Source organism: Salvelinus alpinus, chromosome 22 (assembly GCF_045679555.1).
Source record: "Salvelinus alpinus chromosome 22, SLU_Salpinus.1, whole genome shotgun sequence".
Lineage (NCBI taxonomy): Eukaryota > Metazoa > Chordata > Actinopteri > Salmoniformes > Salmonidae > Salvelinus > Salvelinus alpinus.
The window spans coordinates 49,583,534-49,610,610 of record NC_092107.1 but is presented as its reverse complement, the minus strand read 5'-3'; the positions used below and the strand labels follow the sequence as shown (position 1 = coordinate 49,610,610).

General features: G+C 42.1%; 1 protein-coding gene across 1 annotated transcript; it reads left to right on the top strand.

Moving 5' to 3' along the window:
* Positions 1-1,941: 1,941 nt before the first annotated feature.
* On the top strand, positions 1,942-27,047 carry LOC139549592 (galectin-4-like). The gene is made up of 9 exons (XM_071360238.1): positions 1,942-2,078; positions 4,114-4,202; positions 6,068-6,272; positions 17,755-17,868; positions 18,884-18,913; positions 20,971-21,012; positions 21,123-21,211; positions 22,860-23,025; positions 26,736-27,047. Exons 1-9 carry the CDS (start codon positions 2,037-2,039, stop codon positions 26,880-26,882), a joined length of 924 nt encoding a protein of 307 aa, XP_071216339.1. The 5' UTR covers positions 1,942-2,036; the 3' UTR covers positions 26,883-27,047.
* The last annotated feature ends 30 nt before the right edge of the window (positions 27,048-27,077 follow it).

The following is a 27,077-nucleotide window of genomic DNA, read 5'->3' as shown; positions in this document are numbered from 1 at the left end:
AAGTTATACAGCTGCACCAACGAGAGCATCCTGATGGGTTGCATCACTGCCTGGTACGGCAACTGCTCGGCATCCGATCGTAAGGAGCTACAGAGGGTAATGCGAACGGCCCAGTACATCACTGGAGCCAAGCTTCCTGACATCCAGGACCTCTATACCAGGCGGTGTCAGAGGAAAGCCCAAAAAATTGTCAAAGACTCCAGTCACTCAAGTCATGGTGTCACGAACGTCGTAGAGAGGAGACCAAGGCGCAGCGTGATTTGAATACATACTTCTTTTCATAAAGAAATATACTGAACAAACGAAAATACAAAACAACAAAACGAACGTGACCGCTATAAAACAATGAGTGCAGACATGCAACATCACATAGACAATAACCCACAACACCAACATGGAAAATGGCAACCTAAATAGGATCCCCAATCAGAGGCAACGATAAACAGCTGCCTCTGATTGGGAACCAATCAAGGCCACCATTGACCTACATATGCCTAGACTACACACACACGCCTAGACTACACACACACACCTAGACATACAGAAACCCTAGACAATACCAAAACCCCATAGATATATAAAACCCCTAGACAAAGTCAAATACTACCCTCGTCACACCCTGACCTAACCAAAATAATAAAGAAAACTAAGATAACTAAGGTCAGGGCGTGACACGTGGACTCTTCTCTCTGCTACCACACAGCAAGCTTAACAGCTTCTACCCCCCAAGCCATAAGAGTGTTGAGCAACATTTTGTTTTTACACTGCTGCTACTCGCTGTTTATTATCTATGCATAGTCACTTTACCCCTAACAACATATACAAATTACCTCGACTAACCTGTACCCCAGCATATTGACTCGGTACCGGTAACCCCTGTATATATCTTTGTTATTGTTATTTTATTGTGTTACTTAAAAACAATATATTTTATTAACTCTATTTATTGAACTGCATCGCTGGTTAAGGGCTTGTAAGTAAGCATTTCACGGTAAGGTCTTCACCTGTTGTATTCGGCACATCTGACTAATAAAGTTTGATTTGATTTGATGCAGTGAACTTAGGTGCATACAGTAGATTGTATGAACAAAAACCGATGTTGCTATTTGCATTACAAATGCTGCTTTTTGCATTTAAAAAGAAAAGGGAGTCACACACTCTAGGAGCTCCGATGCTATTTCCTTTTAGCAATACATGAAATCCTTTTGAAGTAATACATTATTTAATCTTGCATTTTTTTTAAATAATTTTTTGTTGTTGTAATTTTCCTTGGCTGAAATGTGAAGTTATGAAATATTTTCCACAGAGCCTTTCCAGTACAGTTCTAAAGTGACATGCTCATTCCATTTTCATTTTCATTTCCGTGCACCAGGTAAGAACACCACCTAGACCAGGTAAGGTTCAACCAAATCAAATCAAATGTATTTATAAATTCCTTTTTACATCAGCTGATATCTCAAAGTGCTGTACAGAAATCCAGTCTAAAACCCCCAAACAGCAAGCAATGCAGGTGTAGAAGCACGGTGGCTAGGAAAAACTCCCTAGAAAGGCCAGAACCCAAGGAAGAAACCTAGAGAGGAACCAGACTATGAGGGGTGGCCAGTCCTCTTCAAGCTGTGCCGGGTGGAGATTATAACAGAACATGGCCAAGATGTTCAAATGTTCATAGATGACCAACAGGGTCAAATAATAATAATTACAGTGGTTGTCGAGGGTGCAACAGGTCAGCACCTCAGGAGTAAATGTCAGTTGGCTTTTCATAGCTTTTCAAGTACATCACATTACAAGTTTGGTAGCTCCAGGCATGAACGTATTCTAGGCCACGTATGACAATATGGGTCCAGCCCAAACCCCATTCCCAGCTCTGTCTCTAACCCTGTCTAACCTGTTTAACCAGCCCCTCTAACCAGCCCCTCCCCTGGTTCTCTGTACCTATAAGACTAGCCATCCAGCAGCGACCGTTTCCTGTTCTCTCTGACTCGCCTCTCCTCCGTCTCTCCGTCTGTCTGTCTGTGGATCTCTGAGTGACAGCCATCATGTTCGTTGCTCCACCTGGCTACCAGCCCGTCTACAACCCTGTGAGTAGCATGTCTCCTTGTCTAGTGTATACAGATATCATAGATATTGTCTGAATCTACCATTCTGCATTTACTTTACTTTTAAACTTTTACTCTACGTACCCTCTTGGGATTCTGGTACTGGTTCCAACCAACATTTTAGCTTATATATCAATCTGTGGACCCCGTACATCGAAATGGATTGCATTCAGAGATAGCCCTAGTTCTCGTGAACTCGGGAGTATGGGGGGGCATTCAAGACAACTGGGAAACTTGGAGATAAACGAGGTCAAATCATGACGTCAGTGATCTTCAGGTCGGAGAAAGTCGGAGCTCTAGAAAGAGGCCAGAGTTTCTGAGTTGGAATTCCGAGTTGGATGAACGTTCCACAAATATTTTTCACAGTCGCAGCTTGTTTTTTTCCCCCATAGTTAGTTGTCTTGAACACGTCATATATCGCTTTCGCCTATGTGACTATAGCTGTGAAATCTGACTACCTAAAGCTGGGATATCCCAGCCAACCATTTAATTCGCTCTTCCTGCTCTCCATCAACTCCTGGCTGAACGCTACGTCATCGCCATCGATAAAAGCACGACCCTGTGATTAGGGAGGAAGAGGCAAAACGAGAGAGTTTACTCCTCCCAAAATCTATCCACGTTAAGCAGATCATTATCAAATTATTAAACAAGTGAGTTTTTTTTTTGTATGGCAGAACAATGAGAGAGTTTCAAATTTAGTCAAAGATAAAAATGAATTGCTATTTTGATATGTGAGGCTTATTTGATCCTAATAGAAGTTTGTTAATGCTTAGGTTGTTAGGAGTTTCAATAAGTGTGATGCACGTGACATCCTGGCAACTTTGAGAGAAAAAAAGAATTATATTAGAATTGTCACTGTTGAAATTCGAGACGTCGATGCATGTTCACGAGGCTGGCATAGAATCTCACTCTTCGTTGAATACAGGCCGTTGACATTAACATCGCTCATCAAATATTAAAATAAAACGTCTTAAAATAGCGAGATGTATCCACCAATCCAAAGAGAGGAACAGGCGGTAAGCTTGACAGCCCGCCGTTCCGCTCTGCGGACAAACGAATCCCATTGTTATGGCAGAAACTTAAGCAGCTCATCATGATATCCAGTATCTCTGCACCCATCGGTGCCCCAGAGCGAGACATCTCAGAGGCAAATTTTTTCTGGTCATTGCGGGGCGAGCGGGGAGGGGACAATAAGTAGACCAGAGTCAGCTGTTCCCTCTCTGGCATGAGCATGCCAGATATTATAGCGGAACCATGAGCTTATGCGGAAAAGCATGATAAGTCAACTATCTTCATTTAAAATCCACCATCTTTGATCCTAGTGCCGCAGGAGAGAGTGGTTTCGTTGCTCTAGCATATTCAGCGATCGATTTATAGTTTATAAAAGGAAATGTAAAATAATTCATAGATTTTAAACAAAAAAAAAACACTTTCTGTTTGCCATAGATGGATATCTATATGAGATGAAAAGCCAGTTCCTAACGAGTTCAGGAAGTTAGAGCCCTGTACGGTGTTTCGAAGGGTGGGGGCTAGCCCAATAATGTACATAACAATGTTGTTTATGCATCTTGTTGACATTCATCCAAGGACATCTTGACTTGCATTACACCCTCGCTGTAGAATAATTTTCTCATGAAATAATGTGAGAGAAAAGCTGTAAACGCCCCCTGCTACAAGCAGAAATAAAGTTATGGGATAAACTAGAAATGTGACAAATCTGTTTTGATAGGAGGTGGACGTAATCCCCACTGATGAATGTGTGAATGATCTTGTCATGTTTTTGGCTAACCACATTGGAACATCTTTGAAGGCATGAACCGGCAGAACAGGTTATCTAGTGTCATCATCATAACAAGGAAAACCGCAGTAACTATGTATAGTTGTTAAACGGTTATTATTTCCCAGACTGCCTTGCATTTATACTTGTGTATAGTTGTTAAATGGTTATTTCCCAGACTGCTTTGCATCTCTACTTGTGTATAGTTGTTAAACGGTTATTACTGTGTGTTGTGTGCAGAGTATCCCCTATGTGGGGCCGATCTACGGTGGGCTGAGATCAGGGATGTCTATTTACATCCAGGGAGTCATCCCTCACGAGATCACCAGGTGAGAAACACAGCCTCTGAGGATTGGAGGTATGCTACACATTATCAGATTGTAACGTTTGGGCGACAACAAGGGAATTTGTTTACACATTCTTAAATTGTGCTTCTGTTCCTTATTGTTTTATGTAAATTAGCTTCCGATTACAATTTTTTTTTACCTAGAATTGCATCAATGGTCGATGTGTTTATCACGTTTTAGGGGAAGACCTAGATGCAGACAGTGTCGAAGTAACAAAAGTTTATGACTAGAACAGGGGCCAGGCAAAACAACAGGTCAAGAGCAGGCAGAGGTCAGTAATCCAGATCAGAGTCAAAAGGTACAGAACGGCAGGCAGTCTCAGGGTCAGGGAAGGGTCAGGGCAGGGTCAGGGCAGGGTCAGGGCAGAATGGTCAAACCCGGGAAAACTAGAAATAAAGGAACTATAGAAAAAGACAGGAGCAAGGGGGATAACCCGCTGGTAGGCTTGACGGACAAAACGAACTGGCAACAGACAAACAGAGAACACAGGTATAAATACACAGGGGATAATGGGGAAAATGGGCGACACCTGGAGGGGGGGGTGGGGGGTGGGGATGGGGTGGAGAGAGACAATCACAAAAACAGGTAAAACAGATCAGGGTGTGACACAGTGTTGAGTTCAGTACAGAAGATGAAGCTGTGTATTTCATATCAGTTATGGTAGAACAGTTAGTCTTTGCTCTAGCACAATGTGACCTAAACAATAAGATCCCACAGGCTTGGTGTGGTATATAATGGGGTCGTGCCACGAGAAGAGTACCTTTTTGCGTCCCTATGTACCTGCATTGCTTGCTGTTTGGGGTTTTAGGCTGGGTTTCTGTACAGCACTTTGAGATATCAGCTGATGTACGAAGGGCTATATAAATACATTTGATTTGATTTGTTACTCTTCTCATGGAAGACAAGTTACCACCGGCTAAATCGATGATGTTGAAATGCCTATTTACTCTGTTCCATCTGACTGCGCAATCCACCGTCTCATCAGCCCAGCCAGGCAATTTATGAACTTGATCTCCACTGTAAAAGACATTTAGACATTGTCTCCCATTTCTTTTAGACTAACATTTAGTTTTCAACAGCGGAGATCTGAAAAAATCTTGGTGTCTGTCTCTCTGACATTTTCCCCCAAAAATGTATATTGAAATTCGATCTCCAGCTATCCTATAGTAATGAACGTGTCGGGACGAGACAGACTGGCCAGCAGCTTTTCTCAGCCTGTCGAAATCATGAATCAGCATAATTTTTGATGGATATATACATATAATATACAGTACCTGTCAAAAGTTTTAGAACACCTACTCATTCAAGGGTTTTTCTTTATTTTTACTATTTTCTACAATGTAGAATAATAGTGAAGACATCGAAACTATAAAATTACACATATGGAATCATGTAGTAACCAAAAAAGTGTTAAACAAATCAAAACATATTTTATTTTAGAAATTCTTCAAATAGCCACCCTTTGCCTTGATGACAGCTTTGCACACTCTTGATAATCTCTCAACCAGCTTCATGAGGTTGTCACCTGGAATGTATTTCAATTAACATGTATAAGCGGGACAAATGCCTCCAGTCTGTATACTACCTTGGAAAAATGTACTCGTGCTCTGCCTCGTCCCTCTGAACCGTCCATTATTTCCAAAGTAATTAAAAGAGCGTAGCCGTTTATCCCACACATATATACATATATATACATATATATATATATATATATATATATACATACATAACTAGGGCTCTGGAGCTCCGTCTGGTCAGCTCAAATGGTGAGAAAAAACTCCAGACCCTACCGGTGTTATTTGTTGTCCGCTTTGTTCATTCTATGTCCTCTCTAACGCCCCCTCTAGGTTCAACATGAACTTGCAGTGTGGAGAATCTGAGGGCAGTGATATCGGCTTTCACTTCAGCCCTTGCTTCGACAACTGGGACAAGGTGGTGTTCAACAGCTGCCAGGAAGGGCAATGGGGTTCAGAGGAGGAGATCCACAACATGCCTTTTGTCAAGGGAGACGCCTTCGAGATGGTTATCATCATCAACCAGGAGGGTTACCAGGTCAGATATAGAGATACTGTATATAGATAGAGATACTGTGTGTATATATATACTTTATAGATATTGTATAGATATAGATACTGTGTAGATATAGTAATAGACACTGTATAGATATAGTGATAGATACTGTGTAGATATAGTAATAGATACTGTATAGATATAGATACTGTATAGATATAGTAATAGATACTGTATATATATAGATATAGATACTGTGTAGATATAGTAATAGATACTGTGTAGATATAGTAATAGATACTGTATAGATATAGTAATATATACTGTATAGATATAGTAATAGATACTGTGTAGATATAGTAATAGATACTGTGTAGATATAGTAATAGATACTGTGTAGATATAGTGATAGATACTGTATAGATATAGTGATAGATACTGTATAGATATAGATACTGTGTAGATATAGTAATAGACACTGTATAGGTATAGATACTGTGTAGATATAGTCATAGATACTGTATAGATATAGATATAGATACTGTGTAGATATAGTAATAGATACTGTGTAGATATATTAATAGATACTGTGTAGATATAGTAATAGATACTGTGTAGATATAGTGATAGATACTGTATAGATATAGTGATAGATACTGTATAGATATAGATACTGTGTAGATATAGTAATAGACACTGTATAGATATAGATACTGTGTAGATATAGTAATAGACACTGTATAGGTATAGATACTGTGTAGATATAGTCATAGATACTGTATAGATATAGATATAGATACTGTGTAGATATAGTAATAGATACTGTGTAGATATATTAATAGATACTGTGTAGATATAGTAATAGATACTGTGTAGATATAGTGATAGATACTGTATAGATATAGTGATAGATACTGTATAGATATAGATACTGTGTAGATATAGTAATAGACACTGTATAGATATAGATACTGTGTAGATATAGTAATAGATACTGTATATATATAGATATAGATACTGTGTAGATATAGTAATAGATACTGTGTAGATATAGTAATAGATACTGTGTAGATATAGTGATAGATACTGTATAGATATAGTGATAGATACTGTATAGATATAGATACTGTGTAGATATAGTAATAGACACTGTATATAGATAATGTGTAGATATAGTAATAGATACTGTATAGATATAGATACTGTGTAGATATAGTAATAGATACTGTGTAGATATAGTGATATATACTGTAGATATAGTGATAGATACTGTATAGATATAGTGATAGATACTGTATAGATATAGATACTGTGTAGATATAGTAATAGACACTGTATAGATATAGATACTGTGTAGATATAGTAATAGATACTGTATAGATTATAGATACTGTGTAGATATAGTAATAGATACTGTATAGATATAGTAATAGATACTGTGTAGATATAGTGATAGATACTGTATAGATATAGTGATAGATACTGTATAGATATAGTAATAGATACTGTGTAGATATAGTGATAGATACTGTATAGATATAGTAATAGATACTGTGTAGATATAGTGATACATACTGTATAGATATAGTAATAGATACTGTGTAGATACTAGATACTGAGTGACCATGTAGTTAATCTGAAACATTCTTACGAGAGTTTTAAAATGTATTTTGTTTTGCCCGTATTAAGCACACGTTTTACATTTAAATTCCTGCATAGCTATAAAATGACACAGACAGATCAACAGTCAAGGCAATAACATACATAATACTATCATCCACATATAGGATGAGGTTTTACAATTTCTAACAGACTGATCAAATATGTTTGTATAAATTGTGAAAAGAACAGCTCCCAAAATCAACGTCTGTGGTACACATTTATATACAGTACTTCAAGAAATTCGTCCATCACGACGGCCTGAGTTCTGTCACTAAGATAATCCTGAAACCATGAACTGGCCTCAGAGCTCAGTCCTATCGAGGACAACTTATTCAATAAAATAGCATAATCAACAGTATCAATCTTTTGACAAGTCCACAAACAAAGCAGCACATTTCATTTAGTGTCTAAAGGATTGACAAGATCATTAACAAGTAAAGTGGTTGATGTAATAGTTGCTGTAAAGGCCCAGGCCTAAACCTTGATTGATTTCCATTCAAAAAAACATTTCTCAGATACTATTTATATATACAGTGGGGAGAACAAGTATTTGATACACTGCCGATTTTGCAGGTTTTCCTACTTACAAAGCATGTAGAGGTCTGTAATTTTTATCATAGGTACACTTCAACTATGAGAGACGGAATCTAAAACAAAAATCCAGAAAATCACATTGTATGATTTTTAAGTAATTCATTTGCATTTTATTGCATGACATAAGTATTTGATACATCAGAAAAGCAGAACTTAATATTTGGTACAGAAACCTTTGTTTGCAATTACAGAGATCATACGTTTCCTGTAGTTCTTGACTAGGTTTGCACACACTGCAGCAGGGATTTTGGCCCACTCCTCCCTACAGATCTTCTCCAGATCCTTCAGGTTTCGGGGCTGTCGCTGGGCAATACGGACTTTCAGCTCCCTCCAAAGATTTTCTATTGGGTTCAGGTCTGGAGACTGGCTAGGCCACTCCAGGACCTTGAGATGCTTCTTACGGAGCCACTCCTTAGTTGCCATGGCTGTGTGCTTCGTGTCGTTGTCATGCTGGAAGACCCAGCCACGACCCATCTTCAATGCTCTTACTGAGGGAAGGAGGTTGTTGGCCAAGATCTCGCGATACATGGCCCCATCCATCCTCCCCTCAATACGGTGCAGTCGTCCTGTCCCCTTTGCAGAAAAGCATCCCCAAAGAATGATGTTTCCACCTCCATGCTTCACGGTTGGGATGGTGTTCTTGGGGTTGTACTCATACTTCTTCTTCCTCCAAACACGGCGAGTGGAGTTAGACCAAAAAGCTCTATTTTTGTCTCATCAGACCACATGACCTTCTCCCATTCCTCCTCTGGATCATCCAGATGGTCATTGGCAAACTTCAGACGGGCCTGGACATGCACTGGCTTAAGCAGGGGGACCTTGCGTGCGCTGCAGGATTTTAATCCATGACGGCGTAGTGTGTTACTAATGGTTTTCTTTGAGACTGTGGTCCCAGCTCTCTTCAGGTCATTGACCAGGTCCTGCCGTGTAGTTCTGGGCTGATCCCTCACCTTCCTCATGATCATTGATGCCCCACGAGGTTAAATCTTGCATGGAGCCCCAGACCGAGGGTGATTGACCGTCATCTTGAACTTCTTCCATTTTCTAATAATTGCGCCAACAGTTGTTTCCTTCTCACCAAGCTGCTTGCCTATTGTCCTGTAGCCCATCCCAGCCTTGTGCAGGTCTACAATTTTATCCCTGATGTCCTTACACAGCTCTCTGGTCTTGGCCATTGTGGAGAGGTTGGAATCTGTTTGATTGAGTGTGTGGACAGGTGTCTTTTATACAGGTAACGAGTTCAAACAGGTGCAGTTAATACAGGTAATGAGTGGAGAACAGGAGGGCTTCTTAAAGAAAAACTAACAGGTCTGTGAGAGCCGGAATTCTTACTGGTTGGTAGGTGATCAAATACTTATGTCATGCAATAAAATGCAAATTAATTATTTAAAAATCATACATTGTGATTTTCTGGATTTTTGTTTTAGATTCCGTCTCTCATAGTTGAAGTGTACCTATGATAAAAATGACAGACCTCTACATGCTTTGTAAGTAGGAAAACCTGCAAAATCGGCAGTGTATCAAATACTTGTTCTCCCCACTGTATATACATATATATATATATATATACTGATATATATATACTGATCTATATACAATACCAGTCAAAAGTTTGTAAACACCTACTCATTCAAGGGTTATGAAAAAAATATATAAAAAATATACATTGTAGAATAATAGTGAAGACATCAAAACTATTAAATAACACTATTGTTCTACAATGTAAAAAAAACCTTGAATGAGTAGTTGTATCCAAACTTTTCACTTGTACTATATATATATATATATATATATATTTATTTATATATATATATATTTATTAAATTTATATATATATATATATTTATTTATATATAAACTGTATATTTAACGATTTAGAATCAACTAAGAGGGATACTATGTCAGATATAGCTGTATATATTCTGTATATACTGTACAGATATAGCTGTATATACTCTGTATATACTGTATAGATATAGCTATAGATACTCTGTATATACTGTATAGATATAGATACTCTGTATGTACTGTATATATATAGCTATATACAGAGTATCTATAGCTATATTATGTATATACTGTATAGATATAGCTATAGATACTCTGTATATTCTGGATGGATTAGGGTTAGACCATAGTTGTGTACGGGTTAGACCATAGTTGTGTATGGGTTAGGGTTAGACCATAGTTGTGTACGGGTTAGGGTTAGACCATAGTTGTGTATGGGTTAGGGTTAGACCATAGTTGTGTACGGGTTAGACCATAGTTGTGTACGGGTTAGGGTTAGACCATAGTTGTGTATGGGTTAGGGTTAGACCATAGTTGTGTATGGGTTAGGGTTAGATTAGTTGTGTACGGGTTAGGGTTAGACCATAGTTGTGTATGGGTTAGGGTTAGACCATAGTTGTGTATGGGTTAGGGTTAGACCATAGTTGTGTATGGGTTAGGGTTAGACCATAGTTGTGTATGGGTTAGGGTTAGACCATAGTTGTGTATGGGTTGTCACGACTCCTCCTCTGCAGTGCAGGGGGCGGTTCCTCCTGCAGGCAGAGGAGGGTCGTTAGTGATTGGAGCCACCTGGGCTCAGGGTATAAAACTGCTTACTAATCACCTCTCTCTCTCTCTCTCTCTCTGCTCCTCCAGGTATGCTCATGATTTGTTTGTTCCTTTGTAGTTTTGCATAGTTTTCACTCAGTCATGTTCACACACACATATTCACGCATCCATGCACTTTACATACACCTTACATCATGATACTTCCACACCTCATTCCTTTTTCTTAGTTTAAGTTAATAGTTTGTTTATAATAAAGAACACTTTTAAATTGGCCTATACCTGTTGTTCGTGTCCCCTCATTTTTGTCACAGGCTATGAGCCGGCTTGTGACAAGTGGGGACTCGTCCGGGATAGTAGTTAATTTGGGTTAGTTTAGTTTAGTTTGCCAAAAAAATTTTGTTTGAGGGGATGTTTTGGTTGGGCCAATTTTGTTGAAGAGAGCGTTGAGAGCTATGTGTTCTTTTGGTTCAGTTAGCTTGTTAGCTAAGCAATTCACTGGGTTTTTCTGGGTTTTGTTCAGGTGGGAGTCCTCTCCTGTTCAGGCATATCAGCAAGTGTCCATAGGAGGCTTGTGGTGTTTTTGTTTTAGGTGGCAGTGAACGTGGGTAGAGCATCCCTTTCCCTTTTCCCCTACATCGGCTCGGGAGTACCTCCGTGGTTATGGGAGGGCCGCCAGTTTCTGGTTGTCTTTTCCACTCCACTGGTTTTGTGTGCATAAAATCCCACCACATGTGACTGCACGAAGACCAGGGCCAGTTAGTTAGTAGTTTTTGGAGGATAGTGGGGTGTGGCTCCTGTCCTTGAACCCAGATTGACAGCAGGTGAGTTGTGTTTTTTTTGAGCATTTGTAATAGTTGTATTGGTTGAGGAAAATGTCTTCCATTTTGTGTAGTTTTGTTCAAGCTCCTTCAGAGGTAGCCTTAGAGTTGTGTACTAAGGAGCGGTTAATTGAAATTGCTGAACATTATCAGATTGAGATTGTTGATAAAAAAATTAAAGAGACTGTTAAAACTAGCTTAAAGCAGGGTCTTAGGGAAATGGGTGTTTTTGGCGGTCAGTCTGCTAGTAGTGAGGGTGCAAGTTTTCAGTCTAGCCCTTCATTAACTTTTGAGCAGCAGAGGGAACTGTTGCAAATGCAATTAGAGATAGAGCGATTGAGAAATGCTAATAGACCGGAAAGACTACCACAGTTTGATGTTTCACAGAATCTTCGTTTGTTGCCTAAATTTGATGAGTCAGATCCAGACACATACTTTACTTTATTTGAGCGTATTGCGGAAGCTAGAGCTTGGTCAGATTTGGACATGACTATGTTGTTGCAATGTGTACTTACAGGTAAAGCACGTGAGGCTTTTGCAGCACTGAGTGTAGCTGACAGTAAAGTTTATGCTAAAGTTAAATCAGCAGTTCTGAAGGTCTACGAGCTTGTGCCAGAGGCATATCGTCAACGTTTTCGTTACAGGGAAAAGTTAGATTCACAAACCTATTCTGAGTTTGTTTGTGATTTGACTTCTGCATTTAATCGTTGGTGTACAGCTTCTGAAGTTAGTACTTTTGAGGGTCTGTCTAATTTGATTGTGTTAGAACAGTTCAAAAATTCTGTGTCTGACCAGGTTGCTACATATATGAATGAACGTAAAGTTAAGTCTCCAAGTGATGCAGCAATCCTTGCAGATGAGTACAGGCTAACACATAAAAGCCATTTTGAGTCAAACAGTGACATGTACCATAAAACTAACTTTACTCCTAGGAATAGTAAGTCACCTGTTTTGGGGGCATCTTTCCAAAGGCCTCAGCAGAAGTTTGGGTCTGGAGGATTTAAAGCACCGGTTAATGCTAATACCTGTCGCTACTGCTTAGTTGAAGGACATTGGAAGAAAAATTGTCCTCTGCTTAAATCAAAACAGTCAGTTCAAGTTAAACCTGCTGTGATGGCAAGTCCTGTTACAGCCTCTGACCACCAGGGTGAGCTGTTTCAGCCACTAGTTGAGTTTGATTCTCAGTTTTCCCGCTGTGATTTTTCAGCCTTTATTTCAGATGGTGTAGTGTCCCTGGTAGATGGCAACCAGAATGTTAAAATCAAGATCCTAAGAGACACTGGAGCTTTAGATTCTTTTATTCTGGAATCTGTTTTGCCGTTCTCTAAAGAGTCTGATACTGGCCGTTGTGTAATGGTATGTGGTATGGGTTTAGTTCCATTCTCTTGTCCTTTACATGAAGTTACCCTAAAATGTGGTCTGGTAGAGGGTGATGTAGATGTTGGGGTTAGACCTCAGTTGCCAGTAGAGGGAGTCCACATGATTTTGGGGAATGACTTGGCAGGTAGTAAGGTGTGGGCAGATGGCAAACTAAACATCTGTAAGAAGCAACCTTCAGTGTCACCTGCAAGGGAATCTCCGGATCAAAATTGTGTGTCTCCTGAGATATTTCCAGTCTGTGCGGTTACCCGCGCAGCCTCTCGTAAGGAGATTGAGAGTAAGCCAGAAAGTCTTGAGTTGCCAGTCAAACTCCAGACAGAACAGTTGACTAGTTCTAGAGATTCATTGATGACTGAGCAAAAGGCCGATACTACTTTAGCTGATCTGTTTGATAAAGTGGTTCCTGATTCAGTGGTGAGGAATAGTGCTCAGTGTTATTTTCTTCTTGATGGGCTGTTGGTCAGGAAATGGGTTCCACACTATGATAAGGGTTTAGGAGAACCAGTCTTTCAAATAGTTGTACCTACTACTTTGCGAAATAAAGTGTTGCAAACTTCACATGGTGATGTGGCAGGTCATATGGGTGTTCGTAAAACTTATGATCGCATACTTCGTTATTTTTTCTGGCCACGTTTAAAGCGGGATGTATCTCAGTTTATTAAAACTTGTGATACGTGTCAGCGCACAAGCAAGCCAAATCAGGTTGTAAAGCCTGCACCGTTGTATCCAATACCAGCCGTAGGGCAACCTTTTGAGCATCTTATTATCGATTGTGTTGGGCCATTACCAAGGTCCAAGTCAGGTCATAGCTACTTATTAACTGTTATGTGTCAAGCAACCAGATATCCGGCAGCTTTTTCCTTGCGTACCATAACTTCAAAATCAGTAGTTAAAGCTTTAACTCAATTTATTTCAACATTTGGGATTCCAAAAACCATCCAGTCAGATCAGGGGTCTAACTTTACCTCTCATTTATTTGCTCAGGTTCTCAAACAGCTTAAAGTTAAACACAACAAGTCTACTGCGTTCCATGCCCAGAGCCAGGGAGCTTTGGAACGTTTTCATCAAACTTTAAAATCCTTGCTTCGTGCATATTGTACGGAACTGTCTGCCGACTGGGAGGAGGGGTTACCTTGGCTGTTACTAGCTGCTCGTGAAGTAGTGCAGGAAAGCACAGGGTTTAGCCCAAATGACTTAGTGTTTGGTCATAAGGTGCGTGGGCCTTTAGCAGTGTTGCAGGATGGTTGTTTGCCTGAGGAACCACCTCGGAACCTTATTGACTATGTAAATGGTTTTAGGTTGAAGTTGTATAGGGCTGGTGAACTAGCGAAAGAAAAACTAAAATGTTCTCAACGGAAAATGAAACTGAAATATGACGGACAGGCTGAGCTGCGTGAGTTTAGTCCCGGTGATCGGGTACTTGCTCTTCTGCCTCTTGTAAGTTCACCTTTTCAGGCAAAATACTGTGGTCCTTTCACTGTGTTGCGTAAAGTGTCAGATTTGAACTATCTTATTGAAACCCCTAGTCATAGGAAGTCCTCTAAATTATGCCATGTGAACCTGTTAAAATGTTATCACTCCCGTGATCTAAGCAAAGTTGAAGGCACTCCAGCAGTGAGGTCAGTGTTGACTGCTGCCCCAGTCCCTGCATCTTGTGGCTTTAATTTGGTGGAGGGGGGAGAAGAGGAAGTTAAAGTTTCAGATGAGGTCTTACAAGGACGGTTGAAAAACTCCCAGACTTTGCAAAACCTTGGGGTTTTGGTAGATCATTTAGACTCTGAGAAACGTGATGAATTGGTAGCTCTTATTAGAAACTACCCTGTTTTGTTTTCTGACACTCCATCGCAAACCCACTTAATTGAACATGATATAGACATCGGAGATGCTAAGCCTATCAAACACAGATTTTACCGTGTGTCTGAGGAGAAGAGATTGAAACTGGAAACAGAGGTGCAGTATATGTTGGACAATGGTATTGCGGAGCCATGTTGTTCAAATTGGGCTTCACCCTGTCTATTGGTCAAAAAGTCTGATTCTACTTTCAGACCTTGCACTGATTATAGAAAAGTTAACAATGTTACTAAAGCAGACCTTTACCCTCTTCCTAGGATGGAGGACTGTATTGATCAAGTTGGGTCAGCAAAGTATGTTAGCAAATTTGATCTTTTAAAGGGATATTGGCAAGTACCCCTTACCAAAAGAGCTTGTGAGATTGCTGCCTTTATAACTCCATCTGGTTTGTTCTCTTATAAAGTGATGCCTTTCGGCTTGCGGAATGCTCCAGCCACCTTCCAGAGGCTAATGAATCGGGTGGTCTCAGGTCTGGAAGGGTGTGCCGTGTATTTGGACGACGTGGTCGTCTACTCAGACTCCTGGGAGGAGCATGTTCGGAGAGTGCAAGGCCTGTTTGAAAGACTGGTGTGGGCCAGGTTGACTATTAATTTGGCAAAATGTGAGTTTGCCAAAGCTACAGTCACATACCTAGGCAAGGTTGTGGGTCAGGGATTTGTCTGTCCCGTGGAAGCCAAGGTTCAGGCTGTGAGGCAGTTCCCACAGCCCTCTACAAAGAAAGAACTGATGCGCTTCCTGGGAATGGCGGGGTACTACCGTGCTTTTTGTAAAAACTTTTCGGTAGTAGTGTCCCCACTGACCAATCTGTTGAAGGCCAAGGCTGAATTTATCTGGTCCACCCAGTGTCAAGAGGCATTTGATGCAGTTAAGACTCTTTTGTGTTTGGCACCTGTGTTGGCAGCACCAAATTTTGGGAAACCTTTCAAATTGCAGGTAGACGCCAGTCAAATCGGTGCTGGGGCTGTGCTTCTCCAGGAGAATGACGACAAGGTTGAGTGTCCAGTCAGTTTCTTCTCCCGAAAATTTAATAAGTATCAGAAAAACTATTCTGTAATTGAAAAGGAGGCTTTAGGTCTCATTTGGGCTTTACAGCACTTCGAGGTCTATGTTGGTTCTGGTTTGACCCCTTTAACTGTGTTCACTGACCACAACCCACTTGTTTTTCTGAGGTCCCTGCAAAACCCAAACCAGCGCCTGATGCGTTGGGCTTTGTTCTTGCAACCTTTCAACCTTGATATTAGACACATTAGTGGTAAGGATAATATCATTGCTGATGCTCTGTCCTGTGCTCCTTTAACCTAGCTTGTATCTCTTCTCTGCTGACCCTACGGGCTATCTGCGCCTCTTTCCTCTTAAATTGCTCCCCAGGTACCAGGGCTGCTGAGTTGGAGGGGCGGACAGTCAGCTGGGGGACACGGGGCTACTGCTAGGAGCCGGGATTGTTTTTTTTTTTGTTGTTTATTTGGTTTTTGGGGAAATTTGAATTATTTGGAATATGTTGGAGGAAGTTGGGTTGAGGGTGGGACCCTCATTTTAAGGAGGGGGGTGTCACGACTCCTCCTCTGCAGTGCAGGGGGCGGTTCCTCCTGCAGGCAGAGGAGGGTCGTTAGTGATTGGAGCCACCTGGGCTCAGGGTATAAAACTGCTTACTAATCACCTCTCTCTCTCTCTCTCTCTCTGCTCCTCCAGGTATGCTCATGATTTGTTTGTTCCTTTGTAGTTTTGCATAGTTTTCACTCAGTCATGTTCACACACACATATTCACGCATCCATGCACTTTACATACACCTTACATCATGATACTTCCACACCTCATTCCTTTTTCTTAGTTTAAGTTAATAGTTTGTTTATAATAAAGAACACTTTTAAATTGGCCTATACCTGTTGTTCGTGTCCCCTCATTTTTGTCACAGGCTATGAGCCGGCTTGTGACAATGGGTTAGGGTTAGACCATAGTTTTGTATGGGTTAGGGTTAGATTAGTTGTGTATGGGTTAGGGTTAGACCATAGTTGTGTATGGGTTAGACCATAGTTGTGTATGGGTTAGGGTTAGACCATAGTTGTGTATGGGTTAGGGTTAGACCATAGTTTTGTATGGGTTAGGGTTAGATTAGTTGTGTATGGGTTAGGGTTAGACCATAGTTGTGTATGGGTTAGGGTTAGACCATAGTTGTGTATGGATTAGGGTTAGACCATAGTTGTGTATGGATTAGGGTTAGACCATAGTTGTGTATGGGTTAGGGTTAGACCATAGTTGTGTATGGGTTAGGGTTAGACCATAGTTGTGTATGGGTTAGGGTTAGACCATAGTTGTGTATGGGTTAGGGTTAGACCATAGTTGTGTATGGGTTAGGGTTAGACCATAGTTTTGTACGGGTTAGGGTTAGACCATAGTTGTGTATGGGTTAGAGTTAGAGCATAGTTGTGTATGGGTTAGACCATAGTTGTGTATGGGTTAGAGTTAGAGCATAGTTGTGTATGGGTTAGACCATAGTTGTGTATGGGTTAGGGTTAGATAGTTATGTATGGGTTAGGGTTAGACCATAGTTGTGTACAGAGTAGGGTTAGACCATAGTTGTGTATGGGTTAGATAGTTGTGTATGGGTTAGATAGTTGTGTATGGGTTAGGGTTAGAGCATTGTTAATGTGTTTTCTTGTCGTAGGTGACAGTGAACGGACAAGACCTTCATACGTTCAACTACCGTATTCCAGTCGAGGGAGTCAATGCCTTGCAGATAGGAGGCGACGTTTCCATCCAGACCGTCAACGTCATCGGGGTGAGACTGGAGCAGGGGGGTATGGGTAGGGGGCAGGGAACAGGAGCAGGCTGGTAGGGGCCGGGGGGTATGGGCAGCGGGGTAGGGGAATTGGGGTAGGGGCTGTTGCACAGGGGTAGGAGCAGGTGGCTGGGGAAGGGTGTAGGGGCAGGGAACAGGAGCAGGCTGGTAGGGGCCGGGGGGTATGGGCAGCGGGGTAGGGGAATGGGGGTAGGGGCTGTTGCACGGGGGTAGGAGCAGGTGGCTGGGGAAGGGTGTAGGGGCAGGGAACAGGAGCAGGCTGGTAGGGGCCGGGGGGTATGGGCAGCGGGGTAGGGGAATGGGGGTATGGGGCTGGGGCAGGGGGGTATGGGCAGGGGGCAGGGGAAGGGGGTAGGGGAGGGGGGTATGGGGCTGGGGCAGGGGGGTATGGGTAGGGGGCAGGGGAAGGGTGTAGGGGCAGGGAACAGGAGCAGGCTGGTAGGGGCCGGGGGGTAGGGGAAAGGGTGTAGGGGCTTGGGAAGGGGTAGGGGCTGTTGCACGGGGGTAGGAGCAGGTGGCTGGGGAAGGGGGTTAGGGGCAGGAGGGTTGGCACAGGGGCAGGGGGGGTAGGGGCAGGGGGGGTAGGGGCTGGAGCAGGGGAAGGGAGTAGGGGCTGGGGGCTGGGGTAGGGGCTGGAGCAGGGGAAGGGAGTAGGTTCTGGGGCCTGGGGCTGGGAGAGGGAGCAGTATGTAAACACACCTCAGAGAATAAGATGATTTCTGTTACCCACAAATCTAGGGTCAACGTAACCTTCCCAAATCCTAAAGGGAAGATAATTTCTTTATTGTCTGTCACGTGTATGTTAATTCATTGGTTCAAAGCTTTGAGTGGCAGTCGCAAACAAAACATAGGATGAGACAGGAGGAAATAAAAAAAAAAGTATAATTAATTAATTGTGGGGTGACTGTACATAGCAATAGATATACTCATGAATGTGTTTCTTGGTGTGTCATAAACTCGGAATAACATTTGGTATGTTTCCTACCGTCAACAGGGAGGAAATCCTGCAGGTGATCAAATTGGGGTAAGTTGGTAGGTTGTGTGTCTGTTTCAACAAATACCATTACATGGATTTGGGGAGGCAGGTAGGTTAGTGGTTAGAGCGTTGGATTAGTAACCGTAAAGGTTGCAAGATTGAATCCCCCGAGCTGACAAGGTAAAAATCTGTCATTCTGCCCCCTGAACAAGGCAGTTAACCCACTGTTCCTAGGCCGTCATTGTAAATAAGAATTTGTTCTTAACTGACTTGCCTAGTTAAATAAAGGGAAATAATTTGTAGTGCCTATCAGGCAGGGGGATCCTTACATTTAGACAGCGATGTTAGACGTTTGCCTAATCAGACAGGGGGATACTTACATTTAGACAGCGATGTTAGACGTTTGTCTTATCAGACAGGGGGATCCTTACATTTAGACAGCGATGTTAGACGTTTGCCTTACCAGACAGGGGGATCCTTACATTTAGACAGCGATGTTAGACGTTTGCCTTACCAGACAGGGGGATCCTTACATTTAGACAGCGATGTTAGACGTTTGTCTTATCAGGCAGGGGGATCCTTACATTTAGACGGCGATGTTAGACGTTTGCCTTACCAGACAGGGGGATCCTTACATTTAGACAGCGATGTTAGACATTTGCCTTACCAGACAGGGGGATCCTTACATTTAGACGGCGATGTTAGACGTTTGCCTTACCAGACAGGGGGATCCGTACATTTAGACAGCGATGTTAGACGTTTGTCTTATCAGGCAGGGGGATCCTTACATTTAGACGGCGATGTTAGACGTTTGCCTTACCAGACAGGGGGATCCGTACATTTAGACAGCGATGTTAGACGTTTGTCTTATCAGGCAGGGGGATCCTTACATTTAGACGGCGATGTTAGACGTTTGCCTTACCAGACAGGGGGATCCGTACATTTAGACAGCGATGTTAGACGTTTGTCTTATCAGGCAGGGGGATCCTTACATTTAGACGGCGATGTTAGACGTTTGCCTTACCAGACAGGGGGATCCGTACATTTAGACAGCGATGTTAGACGTTTGTCTTATCAGGCAGGGGGATCCTTACATTTAGACGGCGATGTTAGACGTTTGCCTTACCAGACAGGGGGATCCGTACATTTAGACAGCGATGTTAGACGTTTGTCTTATCAGGCAGGGGGATCCTTACATTTAGACGGCGATGTTAGACGTTTGCCTTACCAGACAGGGGGATCCGTACATTTAGACAGCGATGTTAGACGTTTGTCTTATCAGGCAAGGGGGATCCTTACATTTAGACGGCGATGTTAGACGTTTGCCTTACCAGACAGGGGGATCCGTACATTTAGACAGCGATGTTAGACGTTTGTCTTATCAGGCAGGGGGATCCTTACATTTAGACGGCGATGTTAGACGTTTGCCTTACCAGACAGGGGGATCCGTACATTTAGACAGCGATGTTAGACATTTGCCTGATTCGGTGCTCACAAAAAAATAAGACTACCTCACATTGGGGTTGAACCCACAACTCTCTGAACCATAGCTCACAGCTTGCCTCCACTTGGCCATTGCTGCCAACAACTCCAGAGGAAGCCGCTAGCCTACTTCATAGTAATAGTGCCGTTCTGTACCACCACTCATTCATATATCTTTATGTACATATTCTTTATCCCTTTACACTTGTGTGTGTGTGTAAGGTAGTAGTTGTGGAATTGTTAGGTTAGATTACTGTTGGTTATTACTGCATTGTCGGAACTAGAAGCACAAGCATTTCGCTACACTCGCATTAACATCTGCTAACCATGTGTATGTGACTAATAAAATTTGATTTGATTTGATTTAGTGTTGTTTATGTTTAACTCTATCCCAAACCTGAGCCCTAACCTTAACCACTCTGGAAATTAATTAAATCAAAAATAGACGTTTGTCCGTTCCACTTCAGATTTCGACATTAGACAGTGATATCTTGTTGTATCAGGGTGGATCCCCAGGTGACATGGGTGTAAGTCTGACTTCAAAAGAGGCTACTGATGGCTACTTCAAAAGAGGCTACTGATGGCCCCTGTTCCGTTCTCTGACACTGACACTCTGTCCACAGGGAAACCTACCGGTCATGGATGGACAGACAATATTTAAACCTGTAAGTAACATCTCTGTGAGTCAGGATAGATTTGTTTTGTCCTAAGTATACATACATACAGTATACACTACATGCTGCCAGTGAACTGACTCCTGTCCTATGTGTATCAGCCTGTCCCGTACTCCCTCGTGATTCCAGGAGGGATGTCTCCTAAGAAGACCATCGTCATCAGAGGCATGGTGCCTCTAGGAGCTAACGGGTCTGTAGTACCCTAACCCCTATCCCCTATCCCCTAACCCCTATCCCCTAACCCATCAGAGGCATGGTGCCTCTAGGAGCTAACAAGTCTGTAGTACCCTAGCCCCTAACCCCTAACCCATCAGAGGCATGGTGCCACTAGGAGCTATCAAGTCTGTAGTACCCTAGCCCCTAACCCCTATACTCTAACCCCTAACCCTACAGAGCTAAGAGGTTGGTGGTCACCATTTAACATAATGTGTGTGTGTGAGTGTGCGTGTGCGTGTGGTACCAGAAGTCCTCACAAGAAAATTAAATCAAGGAATAATTGGACAAGTGGGTACATTTTGCCAGTCCCCACAAGGAAAAATGCTATTTTAGGTTTAGGGTTAGAATGAATATTAGGGTTAGGAGTTAGGGTTATGCTTAGGTTAAGGTTGGGTTAGGGTTAAGGTTAGATTTAGGGTTAGAGAAATTTGGATTTTGGATGGGAATCAATACTTTGGTCCCCACAAGGATAGCATTACAAAATGTTCCTTTTTTGTTGTTGTCAACAATCTACACAAAATACTCTGTAATGTCAAAGTGGAAGAAAAAATGTAACATTTAAATATGTTATATGGACAATTAAACACGAAAATACACTGAGTATACAAAATACAAAGCATTGACAACATCTGTGCTTTCCATGACATAAACTGACCAGGTGAATCCAGGTGAAAGCTAGGTCAACATGAATAACTCTGTGTTGGGGTTCTGTGTGTTGCCGGGTCAACATGAATAACTCTGTGTTGGGGTTCTGTGTGTTGCCGGGTCAACATGAATAACTCTGTGTTGGGGTTCTGTGTGTTGCCGGGTCAACATGAATAACTCTGTGTTGGGGTTCTGTGTGTTGCAGGGTCTACATGAATAACTCTGTGTTGGGGTTCTGTGTGTTGCCGGGTCAACATGAATAACTCTGTGGTGGGGTTCTGTGTGTTGCAGGGTCTACATGAATAACTCTGTTGGGGTTCTGTGTGTTGCAGGGTCAACATGAATAACTCTGTGTTGGGGTTCTGTGTGTTGCAGGGTCTACATGAATAACTCTGTGTTGGGGTTCTGTGTGTTGCAGGGTCTACATGAATAACTCTGTGTTGGGGTTCTGTGTGTTGCCGGGTCAACAGGAATAACTGTGTGTTGGGGTTCTGTGTGTTGCAGGATCAACATGAATAACTCTGTGTTGGGGTTCTGTGTGTTGCCGGGTCAACATGAATAACTCTGTGTTGGGGTTCTGTGTGTTGCAGGGTCAACATGAATAACTCTGTGTTGGGGTTCTGTGTGTTGCAGGGTCAACATGAATAACTCTGTGTTGGGGTTCTGTGTGTTGCCGGATCAACATGAATAACTCTGTGTTGGGGTTCTGTGTGTTGCAGGGTCAACATGAATAACTCTGTGTTGGGGTTCTGTGTGTTGCAGGGTCAACATGAATAACTCTGTGTTGGGGTTCTGTGTGTTGCCGGATCAACATGAATAACTCTGTGTTGGGGTTCTGTGTGTTGCCGGGTCAACATGAATAACTCTGTGTTGGGGTTCTGTGTGTTGCCGGGTCTACATGAATAACTCTGTGTTGGGGTTCTGTGTGTTGCCGGGTCAACATGAATAACTCTGTGTTGGGGTTCTGTGTGTTGCAGGTTCTCTATTAACTTCAAAGTGGGCAGCTCAGGGGATATAGTGTTCCACCTGAACCCTCGTCTACAGGGGAAAGAGGTGGTGAGAAACAGTTTGATTGGTGGGAACTGGGACACGGAGGAGAGAGAGGTCAGCATCAACCCCTTCCTGGAGGGAGAGTACTTTGACGTGAGTAAACAAGGACACAGGTCCTGTGTCAAAAATATGACCCTATTCCCTATATAGTGCACTACTTTTGACTAGGGTCTATGGGGCAATGGAGGGAGTTAGGCAGCATTGGGGAAGTAGCCCATGTCTATGGACATACAGTACAAGTCAACAGTTTGGACACACCTACTCGTTCAAGGGATTTTCTTTATTTTTTTACTATTTTCTACATTGTAGAATAATAGTGAAGACATCAAAACTATTAAATAACACATATGGAATCATGTAGTAACCAAAGAAAGTGTTAACACAAAATCAAAATATATTTTAGATTCTTCAAAGTAGCCACCCTTTGCCTTGATGACAGCTTTGCACATTCTTGGCCTCCTCTCAACCAGCTTCACTTGGAATGCTTTTCCAACAGTCTTGAATGATTTTGCACATATGCTGAGCACTTGTTGGCTGCTTTTCCTTCACTCTGCGGTCCGACTCATCCCAAACCATCTCAATTTGGTTGAGGTCGGGTGATTGTGGAGGCCAGGTCATCTGATGCATCACTCTCCTTTTTGGTCAAATAGCCCTTACACAGCCTGGAGGTGTGTTGGGTCACTGTACTGTTGAAAAACAAATTATAGTCCCACTAAGCGCAAACCAGATGGGGTGGCGTATCACTGCAGAATGCTGTGGTAGCCATGCTGGTTAAGTGTGCCTTGAATTCTAAATAAATCACAGACAGTGTCACCAGCAAAGCACCCCCACACCATCACACCTCCTCCTCCATGCATCACGGTGGGAACCACACATTCGGAGATCATCCGTTCACCTACTCTGTGTCTCACAAAGAGACAGCGATTGGAATCAAAAATCTCAAATTTGGACTCAGACCAAAGGACAGTTTTTCACCAGTCTAATGTCCATTGCTCGTGTTTCTAGGCCAAGCAAGTATCTTCTTATTATTGGTGTCCTTTAGTCGTAGTGGTTTCTTTGCAGCAATTCGACCATAAAGGCCTGATTCACGCAGTCTTCTCTGAACAGTTGATGTTCAGATGTGTCTGTGACTTGAACTCTGTGAGGCATTTATTTGGGCTGCAATTTCTGAGGCTGGTAACTCTAATGAACAAATCAAATCAAATTGTATTTGTCACATGTGCAGAATACAACAGGTGAAGACCTTACCGTGAAATGCTGATTACAACAGGTGTAGACCTTACAGTGAAATGCTGAATACAACAGGTGTAGTCCTTACCCTGAAATGCTTACTTACAAGCCCCTAACCAACAATGCAGTTCAAGAAATAGAGTTAATAAAATATTTACTAAATAAACTAAAGTTTTAAAAAAAATCGAATCAATCACAAATCAAATCAAATTTTATTTGTCACATACACATGGTTAGCAGATGTTTATGCGAGTGTAGCGAAATGCTTGTGCTTCTAGTTCCGACAATGCAGTAATAACCAACAGTAATCTAACCTAACAATTCCACAACTACTACCTTATACACACAAGTGTAAAGGGATAAAGAATATGTACATAAAAATATATGAATGAGTGATGGTACAGAACGGCATAGGCAAGATGCAGTAGATGGTATAGAGTACAGTATATACATATGAGATGGGTAATGTAGGGTATGTAAACATTATATGAAGTGGCATTGTTTAAAGTGGCTAGTGATACATTATTTTCATACATTTTTACAATATTAAAGTGGCTGGAGTTGAGTCAGTATGTTGGCAGCGGCTACTCAATGTTAGTGGTGGCTGTTTAACAGTCTGATGGCCTTGAGATAGAAGCTGTTTTTCAGTCTCTCGGTCCCTGCTTTGATGCACCTGTACTGACCTCGCCTTCTGGATGATAGCGGGGTGAACAGGCAGTGGCTCGGGTGGTTGTTGTCCTTGATGATCTTTATGGCCTTCCTGTGACATCGAGGCTATATACAGGGTGTTATGGTACAGAGTCAATTTGGAGGCTATATACAGGGTGTTACAGTACAGAGTCAATGTGAGTCAATGTGGAGGCTATATACAAGGTGTTACGGTACAGAGTCAATGTGGAGGCTATATACAGGGTGTTACGGTACAGAGTCAATGTGGAGGCTATATACAGGGTGTTACGGTACAGAGTCAATGTGGAGGCTATATACAGTGTGTTACGGTACAGAGTCAATGTGGAGGCTATATTCAGGGGGTACCATTACCGAGTCAATGTGGAGGCTATATACAGGGGGTACCATTACCGAGTCAATGTGGAGGCTATATACAGGGGGTACCATTACCGAGTCAATGTGCGGGGGTACAGGTTAATCGAGGTAATTTGTAAAGTGACTGCATAGATAATAAACAGCGAGTAGCAGCAGTGTAAAAACAAAAGGGGGTCAATGTAAATAGTCCAGATGACCATTTGATTAGTTGTTCAGCAGTTTTATGGCTTGGGGGTAGAAACTGTTAAGAAGCCTTTTGGTCCTAGACTCTTCCTTTCCAGTGGCGGTCCTCATGAGAGACAGTTTCACCATAGCGCTTGATGGTTTTTGAGACAGCACTTGAAAAAACTTTAAAAGTTCTTGAAATGTTCCGTATTGACTGACCTTCACGTCTTAAAGTAATGATGGACTGTCGTTTCTCTTTGCTTATTTGAGCTGGTCTTGCCATAATATGGACTTGGTCTTTTACCAAATAAGGCCATCTTCTGTATACCACCCCTACCTTGTCACAACACAACTGATTGGCTCAAACGCATTACGAAGGAAAGGAATTCCACAAATTAACTTTTAACAAGGCACACCTGTTAATTGAAATGCATTCCAGGTGACTACCTCATGAAGCTGGTTGAGAGAATGTGTGCAAGAGTGTGCAAAGCTGTCGTCAGGACAAAAGGTGGCTACTTTGAAGAATCTGAAATCTCAAACATATTTTGATTTGTTTGACAATGTTTCAGTTACTACATGGTTCCAGTTGTGTTATTTCATAGTTTAGATGTGTTCACTATTATTCGGGGCGGCAGGTAGCCTAGTGGTTAGAGCATTGGGCCAGTAACCGAAAGGTTGCTAGATCGAATCCCTGAGCTGATAAGGTAAAAATCTGTCGTTCTTCCGCTGAACAAGGCAGGGGAAGAACGACAGATGTTCCCACTGTTCCTAGGCCGTCATTGAAAATAAGAATTTGTTCTCAACTGACTTGCCTAGTTAAATAAAGGTAAAATAAATACAATATAGTGAGAAGAAAAACCCTGCAATGAGTAGATGTATCCAAACCTTTGACTGGTACTGTACTGTATATAAGTTGACAGTCAGATAAGTGTCCTTTCTGTTAGTCATCTCACTCCTCATCAAGTCTCTTCGATGTGCTCTGTTCTTATACTTATTAACCTCTCTGTCTGTCTGTCTGTCTGTCTGTCTGTCTGTCGCTCTCTCTCTGTCTGTCTGTCTGTCTGTCTGTCGCTCTCTCTCTCTGTGTCTGTCTGTCTGTTGGTCTGTCTGTCACTCTCTCTCTGTCTGTCTGTCGCTCTCTCTCTCTGTCTGTCTGTCTGTCTGTCTGTCTGTCTGTCTGTCTGTCACTCTCTCTCTCTCTCTGTCTTTCTGTCTGTCTGTCGCTCTCTCTCTCTGTCTGTCTGTGTCTCTCTTTCTCTCTCTGTCTGTCTGTCGCTCTCTCTCTGTCTGTCTCTCTCTCTCTCTCTCTCTCTCTGTCTCTCACTCTCTCTCTCTGTCTCTCTCTCTGTCTCTCTCTCTCTCAGATGTCTATCCGTTGTGGGAACCAGCGGTTCAAGATGTTTGTGAACGGGCAGCACTTGTGTGACTTCTTCCACCGCTTCCAGAATTTCAGTGAGATAGACACCCTGCAGCTGGAGGGAGACGTACAAATCTCATACGTACACTTCTGAGCCAACACACACACACAATACTACACACACACAATACTACACACACACACACATACACACACCATGATTCAACATTGTACTTCTGTAACCAGACCGTTATTAGATGTTAATTAGATCCTAATATTGAGAATCAAACTATGTGAATAAAATAAATACTTAAAGCTGTCTTTTACTCCTTATTTCCTGTACTACAAC

Excerpts from the sequence above, each read along its gene's own strand:
- LOC139549592 (XM_071360238.1), top strand. The coding sequence starts at position 2,037 with ATGTTCGTTGCTCCACCTGGCTACCAGCCCGTCTACAACCCT. Across the intron at positions 6,273-17,754 it reads TCAACCAGGAGGGTTACCAG|GTGACAGTGAACGGACAAGA; the intron begins GTCAGATATAGA and ends TTCTTGTCGTAG. Across the intron at positions 21,013-21,122 it reads GACAGACAATATTTAAACCT|CCTGTCCCGTACTCCCTCGT; the intron begins GTAAGTAACATC and ends TATGTGTATCAG.